Source organism: Molossus molossus, unplaced genomic scaffold (genome assembly GCF_014108415.1).
Source record: "Molossus molossus isolate mMolMol1 unplaced genomic scaffold, mMolMol1.p scaffold_m16_p_16, whole genome shotgun sequence".
Lineage (NCBI taxonomy): Eukaryota > Metazoa > Chordata > Mammalia > Chiroptera > Molossidae > Molossus > Molossus molossus.
The window spans coordinates 68,614,421-68,637,854 of record NW_023425351.1 but is presented as its reverse complement, the minus strand read 5'-3'; the positions used below and the strand labels follow the sequence as shown (position 1 = coordinate 68,637,854).

At 51.0% G+C, this 23,434-nt stretch overlaps 1 protein-coding gene across 1 annotated transcript in view; it reads left to right on the top strand.

Moving 5' to 3' along the window:
• Window positions 1–14,661: 14,661 nt before the first annotated feature.
• LRRC6 (leucine rich repeat containing 6) overlaps window positions 14,662–23,434 on the top strand; it is a 53,756-nt gene continuing 44,983 nt past the window's right edge. The window contains exons 1-2 of the mRNA XM_036264180.1: window positions 14,662–14,671; window positions 21,377–21,544. Of these exons, the coding sequence (XP_036120073.1) occupies window positions 14,662–14,671; window positions 21,377–21,544 (178 nt within the window). The remainder of the gene's footprint in view (window positions 14,672–21,376; window positions 21,545–23,434) is intronic.

Genomic DNA, 23,434 nt, shown 5'->3' with positions numbered 1-23,434 from the left:
GGGCTCACAAGTACCTCTCACTAAAATTACCGTTAAAATAAAGATTTAACACAAAAATAATTCCTTAAGTGCAAAATAAAGGCTAGAGTGGGTTGAAACATGCAAAGATGGTGCTGTTGCGGACCTGAGGGGAGGGCTGGGAGGATGCTCCCTCTCCATCCCTCCTGCTTGCGATACGTTCCCAGATGTGTCCTGCAGTTCAGATTTGTTCTATGCGATATTCTCTGTCTAGAAACTTGCGTGGAGAAATTTGTCTTTGCTTGAAATGGTCATGTCAAAATATCGCTTTGGCCCTGGCCGGTTTGGCTCAGCGGTTGGCGCGTCGGCCTGCGGTACAGAGAGACCCGGGTTTGGTTCCCGCTAAGGGCACGTACTTCGGTTGCAGTTCGTCCCCGGCCCTGGTTGGTCGTGCGGGTGGCAGTCACTCGATGTGTCCCTTCACATCGATGTTTCTCTCTCTCTCTCTTCCTCTCTCTCCCTCCCGCTCTAGCTGAACAAAAAATGGAAAAATGTCCTCGGGTGAGGATAAAAAAAAAAAAAAAAAAATATATATATATATCGCTTTGTATGTTATTGGTATTTAGCGCATTCGGGGTTGAAAAAGTATTATACTACTAATAAATGCGATCATCAGCAAACTAGATAGTATCTTAAGCAATCATGGAGGAAAGTGGGTCATTGGATACCGTGTTAGTTTCTTATATCTGCTGTAACGAAAGACCATAAACCAGCGGCTGAGACAGCACAGATTCATCGTTCCACATTTCTGGAGTCAGAAGCTGAGACCCAGGCACTGGCAGCCCTGTGTTCTTTCTGGGGGCTTCAGGGAAACATCCTTCCTGCCATGCTCTCCCGCGCCTCCCGTCGTTGATCATGCCATTCCCCTGCCGGATTGCCCGTCCCTGCCTGTCCCTCTTGGAGACCTCTCATCCTTCTGGGGTCTTCTCAACTCTCATTGCCACTTGAGTCCCCCAGGTGGATTGAGAGACTCCCTTCCCTCTCTGCTCCTGTGCCCTTGGTCACAACTCCTTTAGGACATTTCTAAGAGACTGTGATTCTTGTTTGTTTCTCCAGATGGCAATCTCCCTGTGCCCCCCAACTTTACACAGGGCTAAACACGAAACAGGTCTTCAGATGTACTTGTCGACTGAGTTGGAAGACAATGTGGTCATCGCGGCCCTAGACTGTCCAGGTCCTCAGGGCCTCTGTCACGACTGAACACCCAGAATTTCCAACCAAGTGTTTTCCAATGTGATGGGGTTGGAGCTAGAGTGGGCAACACCGTTGGGCAGCTGTTGGTTTGCACGCCAAGGGCTGTTCTACACCTTAGCAGAATTCCAGAAGGTTTCAGCTTCACATTTTAGCTCTCTTGCCTTCTCATAGAGGGTGGGATTTGATCCTCTGCTGATTTTGTTATTGCAAGTCACTTCGTTCAATTCTAGGGCGAAAGATTCACCAGCCAAATTCAACTCCAGGGTTTCTGCAAAACATCCCTCACCTTTACGTGGGTAGGGGGGTTCTTGTTCCTCACTCCAACTGCCTGGACCTCCAGTACATGAATGTTGTAGCGCCTTGTCTGCTTGGGAAGCAGCTGACTTCGGAGGAAGACGTGCAGCTACTCCCTCTCTGCTGGTGGAAAGACTGTCCACAGTGCGGCAGTCCATGGCCTTGGCCCTGCCCAACTGCCAACATCAGAACATCAGTCCAGGTCAGCCGCTGTGTGATGTATTGTCATGTGGGCACCTCAGTTCCCTTCTCTCCTCTGCTGGCAACCTCCCAGACCTGGAGCATGCAGGGAGGCCGGCACTGTGCTTGCTGCCAGGTCAAGGTTGGCTCATGTCCCCTCCAGCAGCATCATTGACTTAGTGTGCAAAAGACGGGGTTGGTTGGGAAGGATACATGCAGATGGACTATTTTTACTCTGCTATTTAAAGTGATGTGCGGACACAGCAATTGCGATATTTCGGCTTCATTTGAAGCTGCGTGAAGAGGTAGAAAGCGCGTGGGCTTTGGATGGAACCCAGAGCTGAAACTGAATCCTGAGCACCACTTATCTGAAGTTCCTCAATCTTTTGGAGTCTCAGTTGCCTTATGTATAAAATAGAGGTCATCATTCCTACTTTTCCAGGTTGCTCCGAGGATTACTGATAACGTGTTTTCTGAGGGTCAGCAGTCTGACACAGCTTAGCTGGGACCTCTGCTAGGCGGCGAGGTGTCAGCCAGGCCTGGGGAAGGTTCTACTTCCCAGCTTGCGTGGTTGTTAGTATAACTCAGCTCCCGTGACCCAGTGGCTAAAGCCTTCCCCAGCTGAGTCTCAGCTGAGAGCCCAAGCCGGACACGTCCTGTTGGCTGCTGAGCAGCGAGCCCAGGGAAGCGGCGTCTAGACTCCTGACCCACAGGAACCGTGAAGTAATAAAGGTGCGTTCTAAGCTGCTGCATCTGTGCGAATATTGTTACTCGGCAACAAACAACACAGAACAAGTCCTCTTGCAGCTTCCTGGAGCCCGATCGCTGCCCCTGAGCCCCCCCATCCAGAGCAGCTCTTACAACCTTAAACTCCTGCGCTCCACCCGTGCTGCGGTGCACAGAGCCCGAGGACTGCCCCACGCACAGTCAGGAGGACTTACACATCCCTGGCTGTCAGCCCTCTGCGGATGGCCCGTCCCATTCCTCTGAGGGTCCACTCGTCAGTGCAGCCCCAGCGGCAGGCGGCTCGGCTCCGGAGAGCGACGTCTGTAACATACAATCAATTTTCCACTCCTCGGGAACGCCAGCCTTGCTGGGGTTTATAATAGCAATCGGAATATTACCTCAGGTGTGCATTTGATCCTATAGTCTCATTTACTCATTCATTCAGCAAATATATATTCAGCCCCTGGGGATCCAACAATGAAGAAGACAGATAAGGTTTCTGCTCTCATGAGGCTGCATGTTTATTAGCTTCCTTTCGCTCTGAGAAATGGTAGCAAAGCAGCCATTAAGATTTTTGTAATAGTTAAAACAACACGAATCCAGAAAACAGTATAAAACAAGTACCTAATCTAATAAGTGATCATAAGGCAAATGCCCTTGTAAGAACCGCACACGGAGAGAGAGAACCTTCGTAGCTATGCAAGGAACCGCTAGGGGTCCCTCCCAAAGCCTCACCCTCCGTGTACCCACTGTCCTGATTTTCCCGGTGATCGCTTCTGCACCCCTTTGCAGTTTTAGCACGGTGTTTATTCCTAAATAGTACAGTATAACTCTGCTCATCGTTTTGTTTTTTTTCAATAGGTCTTTTGGGTCTTTAATGTAAAGATCTTCCCTCCAACTGTCTCCCCACCTTCGGAGTCTGTTTCCGGTGGAAACTGGTCATTTGTCCCGCAGTGTTTCCGCTGGAATGTCGCCGACTGCATTCCTGTGGCCCAGATTAGTGTTTTGCCCCGTCTTCTGTCTCTCCCACCAATGCGCAGCTGATTACCGCTCCGGGGCTTCTGAGTGGGGAACAACTACTTCATAGGTGGTGCCCTATTTTTCACTGAGAGGCACGTACTGTCTCTGTGCTGTTAGCAGCCATTTCCGTTCAACGCTTAGACCCTTCGTTCATTAGAGGCTGGAAATTGATGATATTCCCATTTGATCAAATCTTCTTCATCTATCCGCTGGGCTATGTCTGTGCAGAGAAATAGCTGCCACCTGATTACCCAGTGGTTCAGCTTTTATAAGAAAGGAAAAATGAATGCTTGAGTCTTTCCCTTTATTTACAAGTTTCAAAACAGAGTTGGTTTCTTAGTATCTTTCAAAAATGATCAGGATACTTTTTTTAAGAGCAGTTTTAGGTTTATAAAAAAAAATTGAGAGTAAGGTACAGAGATTCCCCATATACCCCCATCCCCACACAGGCCTAGCTTCCCCCTTCATCCACATCACTCACCGGAGTGGTATATTTTCTTTCTTCCTTTTTTAACCCAGAAGCTAAATGGACACATCATATTCACCCTAAGTCCTAGTATACCTTAGGGCTCATTTTTGATGGTGTACATTTCTGGGTTTGGACCAACTGATTCTCAAGTATATATGGATGGGCATATCTTATGATGGATAAATATGAGAATTTTTAAATCCATGTTTATGTGGACCCGCACAGTTCAAACCCGCCCTGTTCAAACGCCAGCTGTATTTTTTTTTAATCCACGGTTGGGAATCCATGTGTGCACAGGGCCAGCTAAAGCTATAGGCTGATTTTCTACTTTGCAGGTGGTCAGCGCCCCCAGCGTTATTCAAGGGTCAACTGTGTATCTGTATAAATCACATATTCTACTGGTTCTGTTTCTCTGGAGAGCCCTGACTGTCACAATCACCATTTTACAGCTAACCCAGGAGAGGTGTGATAACTCCCCCAGAAGTGTGATAACTTCCCCCAAGACGCAGGGGGGAGTCAGAGGACCCCACAGCCCTTCCTCTCCCGCTCCTGCTGCTGAGGAGGATGAAGGAGCGAGGGGTGGCACCTTGAAGATCCATGACCGCCTGATCACTCTCTCCGGAAATATTAACTCAGGAAAAAGTTTTCCAGGAGGCAAGAGATTAAACGAAAGGAAACATTGTTTCAGGGACAACTGTGACATTTATGTTTTTTCTTCTAAATTTCTCAGATCTCGGTCCGGAGACCTGACATGGCTGAGGTGTGACATGAGAGAGAACTCCCCAAGCACTGTCTGGTCCACTCCAGGACCTTTGCTTGTAGAGCCTTCTACAGCGGAAACTAGCTCATGGAAGGAGGGGCCATTTCGGCGAGGCACCTACTATGCGCCAGATGCTCTGTCTGTAATCACACCACAGCCCTGCCGGTGACCACTGCTTGTCCCAGGTGTCCCAACGGGCAAAGCCAGGTGATGCCCGCAGTGGGACAGGCAGCCCTCCTGCATCTTGTAGCCCTGACATCGGCCATTTAAGGTCCCCAAGCCTGATGGCTGAACTGCCTCAGGCAGGGAGAGACCTGTCCCTCCCCGTGCCAGCCAGGAGTGCAGCTTCGGCACCTGCCCCACCTACCCAGGGGGGCTGGAAATGCAGGGAAGGAAGAGGCTTTCTGGTGAGCTCTGGCAGACTCTGCCACACCCTCACTGTAGATGAAGAAGATGCATGTCAGAGGATGTGTGACTGGCGTACCTCAGGTCCTTAAGGTTTCTGTGCCATTTCTCCCACCCTTACCACACCCTGCCAGGCTCCCCCACGTGAAAGCTACTGGGGTTACTTCAAAGCAACTCAGCTACAGAATACTCTGCCTGTGCTGCAGGGGACGCAAACCCCCTCCTCCCCGCCGAAAGGAATCCCGCTGCTGCCCACACAACACAGCAGAGCAGACACTGCTAAGCTGGCATCGCCGCTGCGAATCCCTGCCACGCCTGGGTGAAGTCTGATCCTGTGTTTTTAAAAAAAATCTACCCCCGCTGTGATGGCTGTATCTCCTCCATCTGTCCCATGCTGGGGAAAATCGGCTACACCTGCTAGCGAGCCAGACGGGGACCTTGGGGGAGGGGGGGCAACTTAGCAGGTGGATGCTAAAATCTGGCAACCACTTGCAAAAATCTTTGGGATTTTTTTGTAGCCATCGTCAAAATAAAAACGAAAATAAAAACAAAGGGAAAGGAAACGCAGGGGTGGGTGAAAACAAAGACTTCTTTTCAACGAGAAGCTGTCATTTTGTATTTGCACTGTGGAAAGAGAGGACGACCCTCCACCCCAACCAAAATGGAAACGGCACACTTCTGTGTGGTTGAACTTCGAGTTCTGGCTGCAAGTGATCTGCTAGGGGGAGGTAGCTGAAACTCAGGGCCAGTGGCTCCATTTTTGTCTCCTTTTTAAACATTTTTTTTCCTTTATTGATTTTTTTTTTTTTTTTAGAGAGACAGGAAGTGAGAGGGAGAGAGAGAGAGAAACATTGATGAGCGAGAACATCGACTGGACGCCTCCTGCATGCCCCCCACTGGGGATCAGGCCCACAACCTGGGCCTGTGTCCTGACCAGGAATCAAATTGACAACCCCTTGGTGCCTGGGTCAACGCTCAACCACTGAGCCACACCGGCCAGACTCCTTTTGAAGTTTTTTTTGTTGTTGTTGTTATTCAGATAGAGTGGGAGAGAGAGAGAGGAGGAGAGAGAGAGAGAAACATCAATGTGAAAGGGACACATCAAGTGGCTGCCTCCCTCACGACCCAACCAGGGCCAGGGACAAATTGTAACTGAGGTACACGCCCTCAGCGGGAACCGAACCCGGGTCTCTGGACTGCAGGTGGATGCTCCAACCGCTGAGCCAAACTGGCCAGGGCTAAATTTTTATTATATTTTTATTAAAAGGGAAAATCTAGGACCACACTAGAGTCTTCTTCCTTCCTCATCTTTCCTGATTCCTTCCCAGCAGATCACACCCTTTGACCCCCAGCACCACAGTGACCTGGGTCTGGGCTCTGCCCCAGCTCCTTAACTTCTGGGTCACTTTGGACAAGGTATTTCACTCCTCATCCATAAAATGGGGTACACATGCCACCCAAGTGACAGCATTGGTATGAGTATTAAATGAGTCCAAGCAGCAAAATACTCAAAGCTTAACACAGAGCTAAATACAGGGTGCGCTCTTCCAAGGGGGAGCTGCCATTAGTAGTAGTAGTGGTGGTGGTAACATTAGTAGTAGTGGGAGCCGTTTTTCTGGCTTCTGGGACCATGTGGATTTTTCCGTTGCTAGGGGAGATGGCAGAAGGAAGAGCCAAGCAGTGGGCTGAGGCTTGGCCAAGCTGTGCCAACCCAGCCGAGCAGCCACCCCCTCCCGTGCTGCACACAGGCCGAGACACAGACCAGGTGGATCTGAAGGCAGACACACAGGCCTGACTTGGCTGCTTAGAGCTTTGTGCTATTGGGCCTTTGGCTCAGCTTCTTTGAACCTCCTAAGTCCACGCCTTGAGATTCAGATACTTCTCTCTGAAGGGGAATATCACTGGGCTGCCATGGAGAAGACCAGACGACAGTGAGGGACCTGGCACAGAGGCGTGGGCAGGGCTCACTTTAAAAATGGCTAACTTGACTTTCTTGATTTTGAAAGTGATCTGCCTTTATTTTACTGAAATAAAAATAAGAAAATTCTAATAAGCAAAAAATCCCCACAAAAAACAAAAAGAAAGAAAGAAAGAAAGAAAGAAAGAAAGAAAGAAAGAAAGAAAGAAAGAAAGAAAGAAAGAAATCCCTCAACGCAGAGATAGCCCTGCCAACCTCTTGGTGTTTATCCAAGAAAACTGTCTTGGTTACCAGGTTGATGAGATATGAAACAGGCCACCTAGTGAGAAGGACTTTGGACATGGAAGCAGCAGCCATCTGGGGTCAGTTGTGTGGCCATTGCCCTGTGGGAAGCAGAGGTTTCCAGCAGATGACAGGCCCAGCCCCCTGCTATGACTTATTATAAGGGCAGTCATCAGCTGTCACCCCGAGGAAAGTCACCTCACTCCCCAACCCCAATGTGGAGGTCAACATGAGCACACAAGGTAGTTTTAAAGACCTTTTATCAAAGGGGAGGCAGGCCATATACTCAAGTGTAGTGTAGCCAGTCTGTCGAGGCACCCCACCCCCACCCCCACCCCCACCCCCATCTTCCTTCCGTCTCCTGTTTGGCTCTCGCCCCAGTGAGTTCTGAGCTCCGTGCAGCTCGGGGCTCACAGTCTAATGAACAAGGTAAACAAGGGGGCAGTGACATGGGTGTGATGAGCAATAGGACAAAGGGGAACCCCAGGAATTAGTCTCACTTTAGAGTTGTGGGTCCCGAGAGTTATGTGCTTGCTTGAGGCCAATTGTTAACCCCTGGGTAGGAACCTAGGCAGGGAATCGCTAGGTCATATGCTGCATTTGTATGTAAGAAACTAATTCTTTTCCTTCAAGTAGCTTCACCATTTTATATTCCCACCAGCAGTAAACGAGGGTTCCAGTGTCTCCCCATCCTCACCAACACTTGGCAACGTCTGCCCTTCTTACCTACAGCTGTGCCCCAGGAGTAAAGTGGTACCCACTGTGGTCGATCAGGATTTGCATTTCCCTGGTGGCTAATGGCATAGAGTATTTATTTTAAATATGTTTTTATTGATTTTTTTAGAAAGAGAGGAAAGGAGAGAGAGAAACATGGATCGGCTCGCTCCTGCACGCCCCCTACTGGAGATTGAGCCTGCGACTCGGGCATATGCCCTGGCCAGGAATCAAACCGGGACCTCTCAGTCTATGAGGCGACACTCAATCCACGGAGCCACCTGGCTGGGCAGCGTAGAGCATCTTCAATGTGCTCTTTGTCTGACCTTCACTTTCTTTATGACCTCTATGCTTATAATCTTGTCTTCCACCTTAAATCAGTCACACATGTTCACTGCCGAACCCTGGCCCTTGTAATTCCTTCTGTCATGATTTCCATTTTGAGCATGCCTCTCTGAACCATCACCATCCGTCCAGCTCACTACTTCTCCACCTCCCAACAACCTTTCAACATTATTAGGGTCAAGCTGTATTGACCTTGACACCTTCTCACTGTCTCTCAGGCTTCTATCATGTCTTCATTTTTGTTCTTCATCTTGAATTCCACAGGCTATTATTATTATTATTTTTTTAATTTAAATCCTCATGTAAGGATACTTTCTCCATTTATTTTCAGACAGAGAGAGAGGGAGAAACATCGATGTGAGAGAGACACATCAACCAGTTGCCTCCCGCACAACCCCGACCAGGGCCTGGGATCGAACGGTAACCGAGGTACATGCCCTTGACTGGAATTGAAGCTGCAACTCTTTGGTCCGCAGGCTGGCGCTCTCACTGCTGAGCCAAACCGGCCGGGGCTCCACGGGCTGTTACTAAATTCATTCCCCTGCACCTCCCTCTGTTCATCGTGTTTCCCGGGTAAAACCACACAACTCTGGCTGCATCCGGTGGGACATCATTATGCATCTTTCCCCACACACGGAACATGGCTTGAGGGGAAAAACCCCACAATCAGGCCTTCTTTAATTCACGACCACAAACCTCACGGGGTGCTGCAGGGTGCCCTGCAGTCACCTCACCCCGCCCTGTGTCCTCACTGTCCCATTCATTCCTCAGGTGACCGTTTCATACCTTGTCCTTCCTCCAACCGTCAGGATATCCCTTCTGAGTCTCACTCCTAGCTGATGTCCTTGCTTCCCTTTCTGCCGAGAAAATAGAAACCATGATGAAGACACAACTAGCCACCGCGCTCTGTCTGTACACCCACGGACATCTGTTCCCACTCGCGCGTCTTCCAGTTCCATGGATAGAAGGCCCCTGCCGCAATCCAAGGCCAGCTCACTACCCATGGCTGCAGCCGCCCCCTTTCCTATTCACGGCGATGACTCCAGGAGCCGCCCTCTGTCCCACGCCGCCTGCCCCCAGGCTGCAGCAGCGGCCTTCAGGAAGCCCCCCTGACTCCGCACCCCTGCGACTCCTCCTGTCCATTTCTCCGCTCCCGGTGGCAGCAACGTTCCTTGAAAGACTGGCCGTCTTTTCTCTTCGGTCCTCAAGCCTTCCCCTCCGAGTCTTTCCGGAGCTCACTCAATCAGGATCTCGCCCCACCGTCACCAGAGCAGCCCCCGGGGAGGCCGCAGCAGCCTGCAGTCCAGCTGTTCATCCTTAGGCCACCGCTGGACGTGACCTGCAGCCTCACTTACACTGTCCTCCCTCCCTCTCGAAGCCGCGTCTTCCTTGGCGTTTCCCGTTACTCCACTGGTTTTGTCCCCTCGGCCGATTCTTCAACACTGCCAACTCTTCCCTCTGGCCTGTCCTTAGGCTTCCTCCTTGGACCTCTTGGGTCTCCGGATGTCTAGAGCACGTCTCCAGGGTAACACGCCCGCCTCCTCCACATCTGCCCCTCCCTCTTGGTTAACGGAAATGACGTTTTTCTCACTTTTCCAGATAAAAAATTCGGGAGTCGTCCTTGACTCCTACGTTAATTTGCTTGAGCTGCCATCACAGAATACCACAAACGGGGTGGGAGGGGGGTTCAATGACAGAAATTGGTTTTCTCAGAGCTCTGGAAGGCAGAATTCTAAGATCAAGGTGTCGGTAGGTTTGGTTCCTTCTGAGGGCCCAGAGGGGAGGGTCTGGTCCAGGCCCACATAGATGGCCACCTGTGTCTCCAGGTGGTCCTCTCCGGCGCCTGTCCATGTCTACCTCCTGGCCTACACCCTGCCTCCTTGCAGGCTCCATGAGTATTTGCCTCCTCGCTCCCCCTCCACTCTTGCCCTGGGCTCATCTGCCCCATCACCCTAGCTGCCTTTGTATGTCCCTTTCCCAGGCCAGGCACACCCCCCTCAGGGCTTCTGCACCCCCTCCCTGGGAACAATCTTCCCTTAGCTCTCGCATAACTGGCTCCTTCTCACGCTCAGGCTCACCTTGAATGTGACCTCCTCTGCCCACCCAAAGTGGCCCTCCTTCTAGCTTCATCTAGCAACCCATTTTTCTTTCATCACGTATCCCCTGCAACGACCTTATGTGGTGTTTATTTGTTGACTTGTTTACTATCTGGTCTCCACCTATGAGTACATAAGTTCTGGGATGATCAAAACCTTATCAGTCTTGGTCACTAGTCTATCCCCAACTCTAGTGGCTCAATAGATGTCTGTGGAGGAAAAATGAATAACTGAATTAATGGGTCCCTCTAATGCCTACCCAGACTATGAATCTTTACTCCACCAACGTCATGTACTTGAAACAGTTATTTGGACACGCACACCCCCGCACACTCACACATTCAGGGAGGTGAGAGGAGACAGAACAGGGAGAAGATGGAATAGATTAAAAACAGAGTTTGGAAGAGACAACATCAGTCTTCTTTGTTTATGTAAGCAAATCCTTCCCTCTCTCTGAGCTGAATGGGAAGCCATGAATTCTAGACGATTTGGTGGGGACAGCCTCTCTGCCTTTGGACAAATGGTGCCCAGCCGGGCTGTGTGACAAGGAAGGCGAAATCACCTTCAGCAGCTGCCACCAAACTTGAAAAGGGTTGATGGATATGACAAAGTCTTTTCACAAAGAACATACATCAAAGATGATGACTGACAGTGAAGTAAACATTTTAGAACCGGAGTAATTAGGAATATATTAGCAATTTAAATAAACTTATTATCATTAGCAAAATTGGCAGTTACGTGCAGTTTCCCCGGGGGTCTCATTTCAAGTTTATCTTTGTAGATCGTATTAAGGCAGGATTGATGTTTCTGGAGATCCCGTTTTAATTTGTTTCAATTACTCCTCCCAGAGCCTAGTAGATGGACGGTACTTCATAGATATTTGCTGATAGAAGGAAGGATGGATGGAAGGAAGGAAGGAAGGAGGAGGAAGGAAAGAAGGAAGGAAGGAAGCAAGGGAGGAAACGAGGAACGAACTGAAATTCTAGAGATGCTGGTGAACATGGCAGTTTGTTTGCTGGCCATGAAGCTGCAATGAGGAAGCTGCTGAAGGAAAATTAATGGGATTGTAACCACAGCATTAGTTACTCATCATAAAACTGCTAACTTATATATTATAATGAAGATAATAAGAATCAAATAGTTTTCTAGGTCACGGTCCCTGGAATGTATACAGCACAAAAGAAGTAGGAAGACTATTTTGTTGTCACTTGGAATTTCAAAACACCCTCTTCAAGATTTACTTCTCCCACTTATATTCACAAAAACGTGGTAGATGCTTCCCCAGGAAGCACCACACATCTCGTTACATTTCCAGGAGCCGAAGAAACGAGTCTATTTTGAATAATGATTCGCATAAACAGACACACACCGTGACTCTTTAAACTGGCTCATTCAGTTTGAGAGACATGAACTTGACTTTACTCGGAGCTGTCACACTGTGTGATTGATTTCCCAATTCCCTTCCTGTCAGTGGATGGTAGCAATCACAGCTCATTTGTACACCTGTCCTTCAGGCACCACGGATGCTCTGTTTCTAAGAAACACAGTGACTGTGATGTTGGTTGGAGGAAGGACACCGCATAGCCAGCCCAGCGTGGCCCATGGCAAACTATTAAGTAGGATTCCTGGTTCCTCTGACTTATTCACCAGGTGGTGAAACAATCTGTCAAGACCCTGATCCTGGAAGGAGCTTTTATCCTAGATTTCGGTGAAAAGGCCTCAAAGACAAAGACATGTCTAATGACCAGAAGAATGGGGCACCCTTCCAGGGTAGCCTGCTAGATCTCCTTAAACAGTGGACACCTTTGAGATGGTCCTACTGAAGTCATGAGATGTGGTCCTTTCATCTAGGACAGGCAAGCTCTTGGGAAGACGGGCTCACCAGCTCGTTCATTCAATCATTCAACAAATAGTTACTGGGTACCTAATGAGTGTTGGGAATTGGGCTGAGAGCTAGGATTCAGAGATGAAAAACAAACTCCCTCCCTGCCCTCAGGTAGCTCTCAGTCTCGAAAATAATGCAGTATGCAAAGCAGGTTTGGGCCCAAAATCCTGGTCCACTGTCCTAGATATATGATCTCACTGGGCCTCAGTTTCCTTATCTGAAATACGCAGAGCATAAAATGACATCGCCTGCCTCCCAGGGTTGCTGTGAGAATTAATTAGCACCTCCAAGCACTTGGGCAGCGTGGAGCACATATGCAGAATGACAGTTCTATTGTTCACCTCGTGTGTGAACCAATAGAAGACCCCAGTTTCATAGACATTAAGTTTTGCAAGAAAAATTCAAGGCCCCTTTGACCACCAGAGAGTTTAAGAATAAGGTTGACAGTGTAAGAAAGAGTTTGTTAGAAGGTGAGGATAGAGGCGCAGAGTCAATATATCAAACAGTGCGTTGCGATTGCTCTTGAGAACTTTCCAGAGTCTTGGACTGTCTCCCTCTTTTGACCCAGACACTGAGATCCTTTACACTGGACCTGACTTCATGCCTCTGTCATCTGAGAAACTGTCTTCCTATCTGGAAGACCCCCTCGTACCAGCTTCCTGCCAGAAGCTAGGTCCTTTCTGGCCTCGCTGAGCCCTTCACTGTGGAAATGCAGGGGTTTCCGCAGGGGCATGTTTGCTAAACCCGCCTGCTGCTTGCGGCATGTCATCCCCGGGAGCAAGCAGACACCAGTGCACAGACCTGCCAGTGACACAGCCATCATCACCTGCCTGCATCAGCACCTTCATGTGGATATGGGTAAGTTTTAGCTCTGGATGTGGATCACCTGTCTGATGCCAGACAATGATAAATCTGTGGTCTCCAAAGCCAGAGGTCATATTCTTCACCCCACACTGTCTTACTTCCCAAAAAAGAGTGAAATGACGAGAACCAGGCTTTTGGGTAGGAGCAGTGGATATCACCTAAGTTTAGAGTTTGAGTGCCTCTGGGCATCTCCTTAGAATTCCACAGTGGGGACATAGTGCCTGAAATGCCACCATTCCAGGTCCGTTCCTTTGGCCTGGTATCTAAGGACTCCATTACCCCTGTTAATTTCTCAGGCTTCCTGTCTACCCCCCCCTCACCCCCCCTGCAGTTGTCTCTACTGCCACACTGATTAGTCCCTACTTCACTCCACCTGGTTTGGCTTTCCTGCCTCTCTGCCCCAGTTCATGCTCTGTCTCCACCCTGCAAACCCCAATAACTGCCCACAGTAAAACACCAACAGGAGTCTCCTCAAAGAATACACTTTTTTTTTTGCACTCAGTGTCGCTCTATGAGTCTTCTCTGAAAATGCAAACATAATACACATATCAAGATAAGACTATGCCTGGGATGGGCACAAGATTTTGTCTGAATGTTTTACATATTGCCTTTAAAAAAACAAAAACAAATGCGGGAGAAAGTAACAATTCTCTAAGAATTACACATTAAAAAGAAAACAACTCTTGGGAGGTGTAAGACATTACAGGGCTACCACCCAAACACTGAGAAGGATGAGCTTACTCTGCCGTCAGCCCGGAGTTGGGGGCCAGCACGTGGGGACGTCCTATACTTCACCATGAAGACAGTGGGGCCTGCGGAAAGCAGATGGAGGGGCCGTGGGTGGTGTTTTTGGAAAACTTTTTAGCAGGACACTGGTGTTGGGCGGTGACTTGAAAGAGATGCCCACTACCCTTTATATTGAGTCTGCTGTTTTGGAAAAAGTGTCTCATTCACTCACATGATCTCATTAAAGCTTCACAAGGATCCTTGAGGTTCCTCTTGTCTCACCTCACAGGGGAGACTCTGAGCGCTGGAAGTTTAAGGTCACACCTCTAGCAAATGGGGTGCAGGCCACATCCCGATCGCCTGGCTCCGGAAGGTGTTAAATAAAATACAGACATTTTTTAAAAAGGTCGAGGGCGGGCCAAGATGCCGCCTGGCAGCGGGTCCCACCAGCAACTGAGAGCCCGCGTGGCCCTGGCCCGTCTCCAGAGGCTGGGGGAGGGGAGGCCGGCTGCGGAAGGTGCAGGCGGGGGACGAGGAGTGGGCGGGGTCTGGCGTGGGGACGGCCGGTCCCCTCCGGGAGCCCCCCCGCACCGGGTCTCACCTCCCGGCTCCGCCCGCGCTCAGCGACCGCGGCGCCACCTGGTCCTGCGCGGCCTCCGTAGCGTCCCCGTTGCCATGGTCCCCGGGACGCGTGCGGACGCGCGGAAACCAGCCCGGGAAGTGTGAGGGGAGCCCGGGGCTCTGGGTCCGAACTGCAGAGGCGCCATGGGCCGGAGTAAGCGCCCCCTCCTCGCCCACCTTCCACCCTCGACCGTCCCTTCCTGGCGTCGTCCCGGGTCCGGCGCCAGCCCCGGGCCACCGCCGCCCCGTCCCGCCCGCGAACCCCAGCCGGCTCGGCAGAGCCCACCCCTTGCCGGGCAGCCCAGCCGCGCCAGGCCCTCCAAGACCCGCCGCGCAGCCCGGCCTTTGAGGGGCTCGGGTCGTCCTCCGTGAAACGGGGTTGGCGTGGGCCCAGGGAACCGAACCCGCGCCTCCTCCAGCTACTGGCTGTGAGCAGTGACCTCCCCCTTGGGCCTAGGCCTCCCCACCTCCAACACGGTAACGAGGCAATGCTATTACCGTTTACCGACGGCGTTGCACTAGGCTCCTTTAAAAACACCCAGCGAACCTGCAGAGTGGTGGGTTAACAGTTATTTGTAGTAGGTGGAACCCTGTACATTAGCTGGAGCCATTCTGAGACCAGCGCAGTGTTTGCCCCCCACCCCTTCCCAAATGGCAACTTGGCGCAGTCCAACCTAACTGGTCAGTTGTTGTCATAGCGCCATAAATAATATTTTAAAACCAAGAGACTGTGCCGGATACCCGGGTTTCTGCCCTAGAAGAGTTGACATCCTGGCAACAGAGGAGGCTGGTGACTTGTGAATGTGAACCCCCCCCCCCGTCCCTGAACTGGTGACTGATATTTGCTCTCCTCCGCTTCCATAAAACAGTGGGGGGAAAATTAGACAAACAGTTGTCAAAAATTAAATGCATACTTTGTATCTCTCCTGTGACCCACTCATTTTACTCCTGGATGTTCCAACGAACAATGAAACCCTTTGTCCACACACAGATGTGTGTGCGTGTATTTATACAAACTGCTTTCCTTGTAGCTAAAAGAAAGGAAACCACCCAATTAGTCTCCAGCCTTTGCCAATGGATTAACAAACTGCGGGCTCACTGTGTGCGGGACATGGGTGTGACTCCACTTATTTCCTGGCCCCCACATGTCTCCCCTCTAAAAAGAATACCTGGAGAATGCTTTTGTTTACAGGTATTCATGTCAGCTCAAACCCTGTGTCCAACAGCCTCACCATATTTTTGTTCCCCTTTCCCCAGTGTGTCATTAGGTAAGTGACGGCCATCGGGTTTTGTTTTGTTTTGTTTTTTAGAAAGGATTGGAAGAATCAGTGCTATGTGCTCTTGTTAGGATGTTTCAGAAACCTTTCCTCTGGGACCCAGCCCTAGTCAATGGGTTGTCAGATAAAATACAGGACAAAAAATAAATAAAAAATGAATATATATATATATATATATATATATATATACATGCTAAATCTGGCAACCCTGGTTTCAGGTTCTAAAACAGGCAAAGGCCTGGTAACTGGGCAAGAAGTTGTGAATTTTTATTGAGGTGATGTCCTCCTTATCATAGACCTTTGTTGTAATTTAAATGTCCACTTTGAGAGAATTGTTGTTGGCAGCCCATTTGTGTTTTTGTTAGGGATGTCATGTGTTAAATCTGCTTAGCTCTCCATGGGTAAGACCCCCACTGGCTGTCACTTGGACCTTGCCCCTCATCAACAGCTATCCACCAGTACCGGTGTCCTCATGACCACCGGTGATCTGACTTCAAAGTCCTGTCTTAGAATATGCTTTTAGTACCACTTCTGGTGTTAACTCTTCCAGGTTGGATTCCCCAGGAAGCGGACTTTTAGATGATTAGTGTGCAGGGAGTTTATCAGTGTTATCGGAATGGCTAGGGAAGAAAGCAAGACTGGGTGGAGAGGGAAGTTGGGCTGTGATGCATCTTAAGACAGGCCTTAGCTAACCGACCTGGAAACGTGGAAGGAATTCTAAACTTGGATTGGACCTTCAGTTTTTCCCAATTTGGGGTGAGCGGGCTGAGCCTTCATAGACCTACAGCAACCCGTCACTGGAGATGGCTCTCCCGGGAGGGGCATGACCTTGCTGAGGTCTGTTCTCCTGGAGGGACTTCTGAAGAAGGTGGGCAGAGCTCCCAGCAGCAGGGTTCACTCTTCCAAGTCTGCAGGGGAGCTGCCCAGCACATCATAGCAGCTATGGCAGTGTGGGCTGCTCTGCCCTCGCCTGTCTGGCAAATACCCCTCCCTCTTCAAGGTTCAGCTCAGGCTTCTCCTTGATGCTTCTTTTGACCCCCCTCTTGTCACCCAGGAGCACTGATCGCTGCCTCCTTTGCACTCGTTGTACTGTGTACCTTTGTCACCTCCCGACAGCGCTTGAGCGTGTTTTAATAGCACCCTCTAGGCGGGTAGCCTCCAGTGGCATCTGGATCCGGTGCAGTGTGCTCACCGTGATAACACAGGCAGAAACGGCAGGCCAAAGGAGGAATCCTGTTTTAAGGTTCCTTTTGAAAGCAGTGAAAGAAGAAAGAGTTTGGATGCTTCAGGAGGTAACCATCTATTTTAACTCTTTAATTTCTGTTAAGTCTCTCTTTCGTACAGTGCGTATCTGCGAGGTCTTTCAGGGTGTTTAAAAATTCTGCAAAATCTGCCACAAACACATATTTTTGATTTTACTTAAATAGAGTGAGAAACAGAGGGCTGTTTACAAAACATGATATAAAGCCTGAAGGAATGAACACTAAATTGTCGGTTTCTAGAACGTTGGCCGATACACTGAAAAGCTGACGACCTCCGATGTTCTAGAAACCGCCCGCCCTTTGCTCCCCAACCCTGCAAGTCATTTTATTGACACTTCCTCAAGGTATCAAGAATCTGTTCTGCCCTGGCCGGTTTGGCTCAGAGGTTAGAGTGTCGGCCCGTGGACCGGAGTGTCCCGGGTTTGGTTTCCGCTAAGGACACGTACCTCGGCTGCAGTCTGTCCCCAGCCCCGGTTGGGGTCGTGTGGGTGGCAGCCACCCGATGTGTGTGTCTCTCTTCCCTCTCTCCTTCCCGCTGTATCTGAAGAGAAATGCAAAAATGTTCTCGGTTGAGGATTAAAAAAAAAAAAGGAATCCGTTCTGGTGACCCCTTTGGATTCCTGAGCAGAATTCTCGGAGTGGGATAAGTATGGGCTGGGTTAGAACCATCACTGCATCGCACTGAGCCCTCAGTCCTCCAGTCAGGCAGATACTGGCTCCGACCTTCTGCGGCTGAGACATTTCTCGGGACCTGTCGGAGGCCTGTATTTCGCTATTTGAGTTTTTCCAAAGCGAGGAACTGGAAGCAGCAGTTGCGTGGCGTGCCCTGGCCTGTCCCGCACCGGCCCGTGGGCACTGTACCGCCACGTCTCGTGAAACAGCCGTAGGATGACATGAACGCTCCCAAAGCATTCTGAAATCCCTAGAGCGATTTCGTGTCGACACTGCTTTATTTGGAGCAGGCTTTCTAAAGGTGAACAGCGCCCCGGTCTAAGTCACGTGGTACCCAAACTGCAAAGTGCTTTTGCATTTCAAAGCGTGAGACCCTAGATCTCCGTCCACTACGCAGCTGTTCTGACAGCTTTCCTCCTGGGGACTCTGGTGTTGCAGGGCGGCCGCCCTTGCGGGTGAGGCAGTCTTGTGGGACAGCAGTGTCTCGCGTGCCGTGAAAGGGAGCACCACGCCGCAGTCGGCTTAACGTGGACGAGTTCAGAAAAGGGCCCCTGGGAAATTCGAGGCCGCACAGTTTTACTGTCGTCCGTGGCTCTCCCTGTGCTTCTCACCCCTCCTGATCGTGTGCGGCTGCTGCCCTCGGCCAAGTTCCCCGTTGTGCGGAGGGAACGCCGGACCCGCTTCTCCCTGTGTGCCTGCCTGTGTGCAAGCCAGTTACTTAGGGTGAGGGAAGGGCCCCTACCCTGGGCCCATTCAACCAACAGTGCTTTTTTCGTCTTAATTCTCGCAATCCGGAGATGTGGATCATGGAGCAGCATAATTCCTTCCGATTATCTTCATGTCCCCGAAAGCACAGATTATCAAATTCATACTTATAATAGTATAGTAAAAGTGGGTTTTTTGTTGTTGTTGTTGTTTTTTAATTTTAAGAAAGGTGTAGCAAGAGAAACATAAGAAGGGTATTTGGTACCAGTAGGAACTCTGTCAACGGTTGGAGGAGGAACCTGCAGGTGTTTTGGGCTGGAAAACCAGAAAAGTCTTTCAGACTGTAGCACTGCTGATGCCTTGAGTGTCCCCGAGATCCGGGAAGCCCTCTGTGGGTGGTGTGGATGCTGGCGTGGCCGCCAGGCCAGAGACCACGTGCTACAGAGCGTGGCTTTAAGGACCCGAGCACGTTCCACGCCTCTAGAGCACAGTCCTGTGGGGCTCCCGCTAGGCTGGCATCTCCGTGTGGCTACCCCAGGAAGCCTTCCGGGGCCACTGGGGATCCGATCCGGGAAAGAAAATTAGTGGAAGACCGTGTATCAAGTTATGATCAAACTGCCAAATAACATACATTTCCCCCTAGAAGAATGCCTTCGGGGCAGCCCGGAAGGCCACATTCCGTATAGTTTCTCCAACCTGGGTTCTGTGCCCGAGCGTGGTGCTGGGGACAGCCGGCTCCCTGGCCCACCCCTCCCTCTTTCCATCCCAGGCTCTGTCCTGGTCCCTCACGTGCCTGAAGGTGGATGCTGCCGGGAAACAGCTGCTCCTTGGCCACCCCTGGGTGCAGAGAGCCACGCCTGGCGGTGCGGTGTGTCCTCAGGAATGAACCCGGAGGAGCGGCCAGTGCAGGGCTGGGAGGCAGGCGTGGCATCCTGGGCAGAGAAATCCATTGCTGCTCCATCTGGGGCACAGAAGGGAGGGCAGGGGCGCTGGACTGGCACCTTCTTCTGGCCCCATTGATTCTAGGTCTAATGATAGCAAGGTCTCCAAAATTCCACTCTTCCTCATCCATGGGTTTGTGTAGCTTCCATCATATATACACTACTAGTCACTGAGGGCCTTCTCCATAGTGGTGACTAATTCCCACGTTCTATTAAGTTAGCTGAGATACCACTGGTTGTGCCATCTCAACCCATGTTGCATTCTTGCTAACAGAATTCTTGGAGCTACATTACAGGTGCAGATCATATGCAGATAAATACACCTTGATTTTACACAGCAGCTTTGCTGTATCCTCAGCTTGGCTGTACCTATTTATTCATTATCAGTTGATTTACTGTTAGAACCAACTTGGATGGTAAGACATTCGGAAGCAGTTTCAATGCCCTTCTCTTCCGGGTTTGGTTTTCAGCACGTTTTCCCTGCATAGAGGGGTCTCCTCAAGCTGGGTTCCCTCCCAGCAGGGGCATCCAGAGACAGGAGAGCAGCAGGCAATGGGCACCTAGCAAGCCAGGGCTGGCAGGGCTGCCCGGTTAGCCTGTTTCTTCCCCAGTCATTTTGGCCTGCTGCTCCCAGGACCTGGTTTCAGTCACGTCCGCCTGTTGGCTGAGCTCAAGCTTGGAGCAGAGGGAACGTGCCCCCTGCATGCTATTTTAATCTCTCGACCTCTACCATTCCCTTGGCTTTCTTCCAGAGAGCTGACATTGCCAGCCACCCCTGTCACTGGAAGTAGCAGCGGGTTCAGCTAACAGCACGCAAATGATCGGGTCCGTACATGCTTCACATTTTTAATACATCAAACTCCGCTTCAAGGCTGTGGCATGGCCGTGGGGCAGCCGGAGCTGCTGTGGAGAGCGTGGTCTCCGCTAGAGGAGACTCCACATTTAGGACCTGAAACATCTCGAGAGCGTCTCACTAGCTCGTGTTGGGGACAGTGTAGCATAGTAGTTAAGAGCACGTGGACGGGCACCAGACTCCTGCATTTAGAACATGGGCTCTAGCACTTCCTACCGAGACCTTGGGCGAGTGGACAAACTGCCTTCCCTGCTCATCTGACACATGTAAATAGACGTCGTGTCTACGCATATGTTATTCCGTGCAAAGCATTTAGGGCAGTGCCTGGCACCTTGTAAACGGGCAGTAAATGACTATTATCACTTGGCGTGGACATGCAATATTTTCACATTCCTAAAATGTAAGGGTTCGAGTGGATTACTAATTTTTAACAGCCCTGGAAATGCAGGGTTTCTTTGTAGTCAACGCCGCCTTGGTTTTAGTGTGTCTTACGAAGATGACTTACGTCTTGTCTTTGGGTCGTACTGTGAACCCCAGACTGTTGTCTCTGGTCCCTTGGTGCCACCATCAGGCCAGCCCGGTGCTACCTATGACAGGGGAGGAGACTCTTGCGACCCGCCCTCCGGTGAGCAGCTTCTCTCCTTCCTCCCGGAAACAGGCCGCGTGGCGGTGGCTTCATAAGATTGCAATGCCAACTCTGGGTGTTCCTCTCTCTCCTCTGCAGCTTCAGGTAAATTAGTGCTTATCGGCTGAGTGAATGAGTGGATGAGCCTCTCCTGATTGTGTGGTGGGAGATGCTTTCTTATCTCTGCCCTCTGTCAGCCCCACTGTGCCTCTCAGGAGCAAGTGACCCTGTCTTGGTTTTCTTCGTGGGTCTCACCCAGTGTGACATGCCACCGCCACAAGATTCCATGTCCACATTCTTGCTCTGTCTCCATCCATACGGCAAATTGTGCAAAAGAGACAGAACTAGGGTAGTATCATGCTTCTTCCCTCTGACCCATGCTGGTGCTGCAGAAGCTCCAGCAGGGGGCAGCACTCCTTGCCCTCTTTCATTTAACTGCGAAGAAAGATGCACGGGTGAGTGATGTAGGAACCTGCTGATGAGCACCGGGACAGATGCGTGATGTGTAACCAATGTTCTTGCAGTCACAGAAGACCTCGTTAGGCGGAATGCCGAGCACAACGACTGTGTAATTTTTTCGCTGGAGGAGCTCTCCTTGCATCAGCAAGAAATAGAAAGGCTAGAACACATTGACAGATGGTGCCGGGACTTAAAAATCCTCTACCTCCAAAACAACCTCATTGGGAAGATTGGTGAGTTTTCGGGACTTTGTTCTCATGGGCTCTCGAACATTCTGAATGGCAGGACGTTGGGAAAGGCAGTGTCGTTCTCAGAGGAGACAGTGGCTTAGAAAGAATCACACGGGGAAGTAGACACAGCCGTGTCTCAGGGGCTGTACATGGGACATTCCTGAACCTGTCCAAGGTGGTCAGTGTCCTTGCCCCTGGGATCTCCATCAGGGAGTCGGGGGAACATGGAAGGCCGGTGCCCATTGGTTGACCTGCTGGTGCATGGCTGGGTTTCTGAAAAGTTTGCAAGGGAGGAGGGCACCTGATCCAGGTACTTGGCACTTGGCATAGTTTTACATCCTCTGTGAAAACGAAAGGCGTTCGCAGGCATTGAGTGGGTCCTTGGCAGGTTACTGCGGCCTGTGGTAGCTGTTCCGCCGGATGGATTGACCATGCCTGTTCGCAAGGCACTGTGCTCGGAATTGGGTATGGAGGGCCTTGATAATTGCACCCATGTTTACTGCTCCAGCTTGGAAGGAAATGAGAAGTGAATATCGTTGTCAGGTGGATGAAGATCAAAATAGCATTAAAACGGACAAGACTCTTTAGAAAATGTGGTTGAGACTTGCAGCCCAGTCGGCTTCCTACTGGTGCCCCCGGAATGAAGCCTCCACCAGTCCCACACAGGAGGAGGCAGCCACAGGCTTCCCTTGCCCACACAGAGCGCTATGGCAGGAGCCAGAGGAGCCCCTGAACCTCTGCTGGCAGAGCGATCCCAGCCAGGAGAGGGGGTACAGGGCATGTGTGGTTTCTTCTCCCAGGCCAACGGTGGGATAAGTCGGTCCTCCCCACGGACCCCCAGGGCAGTCATGAGGTAACGGGAGGCCTGTGCAATCATTCTAACGGGGCTCCTGCCTGGAGGAGCACCCCCACACTCAGAAGAACGACTGTAATTTAGTGGTTAGAGCAGGTGCGGCCCTGGCCGCAGGTAGACTTGGGTTTGGGCCCCGCCTCGGCCACTCAGAAACAGTCTGAAAGGAGGCGAGATGGTGCAGTTGTCCGAGTCTGAGTCTTGCTGTCTGTACAGCAGAGTTGACGACAGTTAGCAAACAAGCGTAAGGACTGCATGGAAGGACACGCAGAGCCTGGGCTCCCTCAGTAGGTGACGCCTACTGCCGTTGTCCACGCTGTCACACCCAGGGTGCCCCAGGCCAGCCCGTGAAGGTGGGAGCAGAAGGGAGAACCAAACAGCTGGAGGAGAAGGGGTGGGTTCAGGGTTGGGGAGGCAGAGCGAGCGCCAGCCCCTGTGGGCTCAGGCCCCGGAACCCAGAGGTCAGCCTGTAAGGTCAGGTTCTAACTTCCCACAGCGATGTGCGGCGTCCTCGGCAGGGCCATTCGGGGCATTTGGCAATGTCGGGAGACACTTTTGGTTGTCACAAGTGTGCATGTGTGTTCGGCGGGGGTGGGGGGCTGTGATGTCCAGTGGGGTGCAGAGGCGGGGGATTCTGCTAGCCACCCCAGGGCGGCACCCACACACCAAGCCACCAGCCCTACGTGTTAGTGTGCTGAGGACAAGAACCCGGTGACGCGGTGGCCTCTAGTTGGGTAGATAATCCCAAATTGGCTCTACATTTGCAAAAACATGGAACTTGGGTCATTTTTTTTTTTAAAGATTTATTAGAATTCTTTAGACCTCTTCAGAGCGTTATTTTCAGCATCTTGGATTTGACCAGAAATCTGAAACCCGGGCCCGTGGTTCAATCTGAAGCCGTTCTAGACGGCCACCAGCTTTCGTGCGTCGGCGCCACGGTGTCCTCACCGGGCAGGCCTGAGAGGGTCCCGAAGTCCCCGTCTGCGCAGCGGGGTCGGCCACAGTGACTAATTAGTAGCGTAGTATTTCGGTCCTTTTCAGAG